Raw genomic sequence first — 6,337 nt, forward strand, 5'->3', positions numbered from 1 at the left:
CCACACATATTTAGGCCATTATATTTGACTGTTTGAAGTTTAAAGTCCTCTGCTGAAAGATACCGTGATGGAGGGGCGTCCAGATACTAAAATGAAGTGGAATGATTTAAGCTACCTGCAAAATCTCCAGTTTACGGAGGACAAACAGGCCTAAAAAGCTTCCAGAGATGTATTTGCTCTTTTAACTGCTTCCATGACAGATGACTTGTTCTGGGGACATGCGATATATTTAAGTACAAGCATATTTATTGAAAAAAATGTGAAATTACTGTATTTACTGTTTTAATTTGACATTAACCAACAGGTAATTTTTTTATCAGAGTGTATCATGTGCAGAATGGATGGTAAATCTAACACTGTCTGTAAAAGTCCGCTAGAGGGCGCAAAACCCATGTCTTTAATCTCCTCTCTTCCATCCTGGCCACGATTTCTGATGAATATTTATTCACAGTGTCTGAATCTCCTCAGAGCAGCGTTAACGTTTATTTGTCCCAAATTGCAGAAATACACTGTTGCAACGTCAGAGAATCACTCACATTTATTCCACAGATGAATCTGCATATTCTGTTACAATAGGACTAGTGCAAGATATTTCTATTTCTATTTAATAGAAAATTCTCATCGCTGTAGAGGTTAAAACATACAAATCCCACATTCCGCTGAAGAATGAGTATTAGCCGCCTGATCAGAAAGTTTAGCGGTTATCAGGTTATAGTGAACAGCATTACATATTGTTAAAAATTTTGCACTTAACATACGTGGTGTCCACCTGCAAACATCTGTTCCACATATTGTACATGCAAACTTTCTACGCAGGGCAACTGTGGGAGGAGACTGACTTCAGTGTGATGGCTAAATCCAGATCCAGGTCCTTCCCTTGGACCTTGATTTCCTTCAGACAGCCCGTCAAGAAGTGGGAGCCAACGTTGTCGTCACCTTCGCCTAAAAGTCAAACGGAAAGATGACATGTGACTGAATTCCTTGTAAAACATTGCGAGATCGGACGTTTTTCTGACATTTTTGTTGAATTTTCAGAGAATAAATTCACAGATCTCGATGAAAAAAATCAGCAATGAGCCAGTTTTTGGTGCAAATCCAGATAAAAATGTGGATTTATTGGATCTAAATGTGGTTTCATAACTGTTGGGTCTTGGCAGAGGTATTCACTCTAGTGATACCGTTCTAGTTGAAGATATAAAGCCGGTAGCGGTTTAATCTCACCCAGGAGACTTCCAATGGCCAGACGTCCCTCTCTCCATGTGCTCCAAACACCAGGGTTTCTCAGTAAAGTGAGATCTACCTCAGTGAGATCTACCTCAGTGAGCTTGGGTTCCTCTTGAAACACTTGCAGTAACTCTGGTTGAAACGTTAGCACCAGTCTCTGTAAAGTTTTGCTCATGCTGATCCTTTGTTCGCCCACAGTGAGCGTGACCTCCTGCGAATCCAAGAGAGAGACGAAAGAAGTAACTTTGACAGAGCCGAGCAACAGTTTGTGAACTCCCGTCTGAGGTGTGTGCGTACCTTTGTGTTGTTGTTGGCCACTAACGCGACCGTCAGCTCTCGCCCAGGAGCCTTGATGCTGAAAATGGTCCCATCCATGTGACTGAAATCTCCCGCCACTTCAAACCTGACCCCATCGACCTCGTCAAAGGGGAAAACTGCGAAATAAAAATAACGATAAACCTGATTAGTAGAACTTGTGTTGCGGTGACCTTTTGATCCTCCAGTAAAAGCCATGTTCAATCTGATTAAATCACATCAAAGCAAAAAGGAAATATTATTTATGCCTCAGATGCTTTGTCATGCAAGAACGCATCATCCAGGCCAGTTGGAAAGCTTGTTATCAAGTGTCAGCACCATGTGTTCCCACCTGACGTGTCGAAGATGGCGACTCCAGAGCCGGGGAAGTAGCTGCCAGGCTGGATGTTTTCATGGCAGGGCCAGAGCTCGCTGGCCTCCATCTCCCAGGGGCTGTTGAGGTTTAGCCAGCTGCCTTCCCGCACACAGCCGTCCATGCGCGGCTCAAACTACACAACAAGGAACGCAAGAGTGCATTTAGAAGGATGGGGGAGCTGGCACCTGCAGATGGTTCTGATGTTTGAGGTCATTATTCATCACACGTGTGCAAAGGAGAAGAAAATAGTCATATAGAAACAATAAAAACACACAGACTAACAAACTGTGATAAATAAATACACAAAAATTCACTTTTTTTTTATACGAAATCTTAAAGGAGAGGTACAGTTTCAACTTGAAAACATCAACAGAAACTTAATTTAAAGTTTTCAGACTTTACAGATATTAATACAGGGACATATCGACAATAGAAGAAAAGGACAATAGTCTCTGTGTATCAGAATGAATTGCAGCCACCAAACGGCATTTGTATTGATAGAGGAGTAGACTTGTTATATTTCAACAACATTGTGCTTAGTTATCATTACTGCTCTGCCTGGGTTCATGTTCTCTTTATGGGGATATTTACAGCAAAAATATGCCCAGTAGATAAGTTTATAAAGACTAATGTAGTGTGTAGAATGGGGCAAAGGAAAATCCGACTTTACCGCCACAATCATCTTGTCCTTGTTGATCAGGATCCCGCCTAGAGCCATTCGGAGTTTCCCTGAAATGACCTCCTCCATCAGTTTGGACTGCAGGCCCACCACCAGCCCACTGGAGCCGTCCACATCCAGGATCACAAACTGCCCCTTGTTGCTCACCTCCAGCTTGGTGCAGCAGGGGGAGGAAGAATTAATTCAGACCCAGAGTTCCGCTACAAGTCGGTTCTAAATGTCTTGTTTGAACAAACTGCCCATTTTGTCACATTCTGCACCGGGAACTCACCGTGTGCCACTTCCCGTCGTTGAGTTTGGGGCCTCCTGCCACGCTGACCAGCATGTCCTCTTTCCTCATCTGCATCAGAGGGATGCCGTCTTTCAGGGACAGAACAAACCAGTCCTCTCCGTCTTTGGTGTCTCCGTAGAAAATGACGCCTTCTGGGTCAAACGTCCGTAGCTGGAAGGACGACTTGATGCTGCAGGGACATTTGGATCAAATTCAATGGCTGAGAGGAAAAAAAGATCATTTCATATTTGCCCAGTTTACTGAGACCAGGGCCACAGCCAGAGAGGTAGAAAGGTAGTAATAGATCTAAGCGTCTGGAGAATATAATGCCAATATAACGAAGGGTTAGGTAATATTTATGTTGTTAGAAATATGGGATCCAGAAGCCAGGAACAAATTTGGGCCCAAAATTCCTCACTGCACCTGCACTCGCTCTCCCTGATTCTCCTTTGGTACTTTTTTCTGAAATTTTTTTCTGCCAAATTCAAATTAACTCCCAGCTCCCGTTCTAATTTTCAAATATACAAGAGGTTTTTTTTTTTGGCTCCCAAACCCCAGATTTTCCGCGGAGCAGTGGATATTAAAGCCCGGCGGTGACGTACCTGCTGACCTCACTGAGGTTGACTGTTGTGTGGATCAGTGGCCTCCAGATGTCTCTGTCCTGGCTGAGGTAGACAGTGGACCCGCCCGACACTTCTCTCTGGAAGACACGGGCAACTACTTTAACACATAACTCTTGATCTCGATTTTAGTCAAAAACAACCAAAGTGCTGTAAAAGATGCAAAATGCACGACAGGGTAAAATTAAATTGGATATGATGTGAATCAAATGTTGCATTTTGTATTTTTCTCATCAGATTTATTTGTGGTTGAAACCAAACGTACGAGTGATTAATTTAATGATTTATTTATTATTCTATTAAAAATGATTGATTCAACATAAAGGCACTTTTACGAGCCTCAGTTTCTTTAACCCTAAACAACACAGAATTAACACAGTGGGTATTTTAGAGGAGAAAAGTATTTATGCCTCATTTAAATCTTTTTTAAATTCTCATAAGAAACTCTGCGACAGATAAGTCCCGCCGCTTATTGACTGTGTGACCTTTTCCCGGATTTTACAATGAGAAAAATCAATACTGGAGCTATTCATCCTTGTACAGAGCTTAACAAACACCATTCATCCACCATATAATAAATGTATTTCCTTGGTTTTTAATATAGCCAATTGATACACACATATATTATTTACAACACTAATCTCTACTGATGAGACTTACACACCTCATTTTGACATTTTCTGTCATTTCCCACTTTTTGTAATGCCTTGCTAGTGATTGATAAGAGAATTTTAACATCTGAACATACCATTCCACGTCCGTTCCCTTGCCCCTCGGCTCCCCACCCCAGCAGAGCCAGGCTCAAAGAGAGCAGCAGTCCGTCTGCCACGGCTTTGCAAAGCACGGCCATCCTTCAGTGCATTCACCCACCCAGGCCTCCCAGCGCACAGTGTCCGGAGCCCGTGGGTGGCCTGCAGACTCTGCAACAGTGTGTGTGTGTGTGCTGGCAGGCTGTCCCAAGGTCCAGAGGGCAAACATGTCATGCAAGCTATTGATCCTCAGGAGGCCTTCATGGCTGTGTGGCTGTGACTCACAGGGAAGAAATATGGGATGGTGAGAAAACACGGGATGTAAGCAGATGACACGGGAGAGAAGTGCTCGGTGAAAGTAGAAGAAAAGGTTCAGTTAGTATATTTTATATCTGCGTGTCCACGGTCGGCCTGTGCGGTGACTCATGTAGCGTACAGGACATGATTGCAGGCTGGGTGAGTGACCTGCGCCAGACCACTGATTTGTGTTTACCCATTAAACAGGAACCTTGATTCACCGCTGCTGCATACGGCTCGGTTGTGTGTGTGTTGTGGGATAGAGGTAAGAGGGGGATAGATAGAGCTGAGGTCACAAAACTATTTTTTCCTCTTTCTTTCTTCATCTGGCTGCATTCACATGATACAGGCTCCTTCTAGGAAGACTGACGATAACTGGGGAAAAGGCCTATACTAGGAAAAGTGCAACACACACATAGAGCAGACAGTGAGAAAAAAAACAATCAGTAAACAGTCTGTTGATCAGATTTGAGGTCAGGATAAAAAATCAAATCTCCAAAAAATATCTCCCCCATGTCTATTAATAGTCACTGACATTTCACTTAGACGTGTCACAGCAGGAAAAACACGTGTTTACACATTTAAACTAATTACGGCTGAATCACATCAGTTTTTTACGTCCTGGCATCGTTCACGCTGAGTCATGGTCGTTGCTTATGACGACACTTTAATAGAACAGGAAGTAGAGAAGTGGCTGCTGCTGCTGCTGCCCCCCCACTCCCCACTCCAGCCCTCGTTTTAAGGCCACAGTTCATTCTCTGAGACATTAGATCAAACTACAGGGACCATCTTTGAATGAGATCACACCAGCTGTGATGCTTGTCAATAATGCAGCGATGACTCCCGAGTACCCATGATGCAACGTGTTGATGAGGGGCCAGTGTGATCTCATCACAAGATGGACTCCAGTAGTCATATGTTGTTGTTTTTTTTGCATGGTTGAAAGTTGCAGTGCCTGGTGTGAAAAGGCTCCGCAGAGAAAACCATTAGAGCACTGGGACGTTAAAACTACAACCGCCAGCCCATAGCTTATTAAATGCTAGTTAATGAAAGTAAATTAAAAACTTAATAAAAAACTTAACGAAGGAGAAGTTAATTGCTGATATATTCATCTCATCTGTATTTCTGGGATGTTAAAAAAAAAGAAAGCCGGAGTCCCTCATCTGACTGTTCCTGTTAAAACCACTGAGTGTCACTGGTGGGAAGGAGCATGTTTGGATCAGCTCCTGACTCTGCTGAGAGGAGGCTGTGATGCATGCATGGTTTACAATCTTCAACCAAATCACTGTGTGTTCTTATAAATTGAGAAAAAACACACAAATGTGCTGTTTATAATATTACTAAAAATAAAAACCGCGATGGAATGTGTAACCAAGTAGAATCAAGTACACATCTCAGCCAAGGCCCAACTTTCCCCTTTTGAAACCACATTTAAAGTCACTAGATCCAGCTTTTTTATTTGGATCTGCACCAAATTGCACAGCTCATAAATATCAGTTGCTCAGGAAAAATGTTTTCATCAAGATCCATGAATTAGTCTCTGAGAAAAAAAATATTCCATCTCACAATGTTAAATAAAAGTGAAAAAGGGGAGAAAACCGGATTTGAACCAACAAACTTTCCTCTAAATCGGTTGAGCAGTTTTTGCAATATCTTGCAAAATAACACAAACAATAAAACTTGAATAACCAATTCACTTTGTGCTTAAAGGAAAAGCAAAGAATCCCCACTCATTAAAAAAAAAAATGTAATTACACATTTCACTTCAGAATTCCAGCAATGTGAAACCAGGAATCTGCCGGCTTCAAGCACGTGGATTTCAGATTT

At 42.4% G+C, this 6,337-nt stretch overlaps 1 protein-coding gene across 1 annotated transcript; it reads right to left on the minus strand.

Moving 5' to 3' along the window:
* Nucleotides 1-459: 459 nt before the first annotated feature.
* shbg (sex hormone-binding globulin) lies at nucleotides 460-5,976 on the minus strand. Its single transcript, XM_035148420.2, has 8 exons — nucleotides 4,213-5,976; nucleotides 3,447-3,544; nucleotides 2,845-3,034; nucleotides 2,565-2,726; nucleotides 1,871-2,027; nucleotides 1,522-1,658; nucleotides 1,222-1,435; nucleotides 460-942 (listed from the first exon to the last, which is right to left on the minus strand). Exons 1-8 carry the CDS (start codon nucleotides 4,312-4,314, stop codon nucleotides 809-811), a joined length of 1,194 nt encoding a protein of 397 aa, XP_035004311.1. The 5' UTR covers nucleotides 4,315-5,976; the 3' UTR covers nucleotides 460-808.
* Nucleotides 5,977-6,337: the final 361 nt, after the last annotated feature.

Source organism: Hippoglossus stenolepis, chromosome 23 (assembly GCF_022539355.2).
Source record: "Hippoglossus stenolepis isolate QCI-W04-F060 chromosome 23, HSTE1.2, whole genome shotgun sequence".
Taxonomy (NCBI): Eukaryota; Metazoa; Chordata; class Actinopteri; order Pleuronectiformes; family Pleuronectidae; genus Hippoglossus; species Hippoglossus stenolepis.

Coding starts and splice junctions, on each gene's coding strand:
- shbg (XM_035148420.2), bottom strand. CDS start 4,314: ATGGCCGTGCTTTGCAAAGCCGTGGCAGACGGACTGCTGCTCTCTTTG. Junction 1,436..1,521: donor TGGCCAACAACAACACAAAG/GTACGCACACAC, acceptor TTGGATTCGCAG/GAGGTCACGCTCACTGTGGG. Junction 943..1,221: donor GGCCATTGGAAGTCTCCTGG/GTGAGATTAAAC, acceptor TTTGACTTTTAG/GCGAAGGTGACGACAACGTT.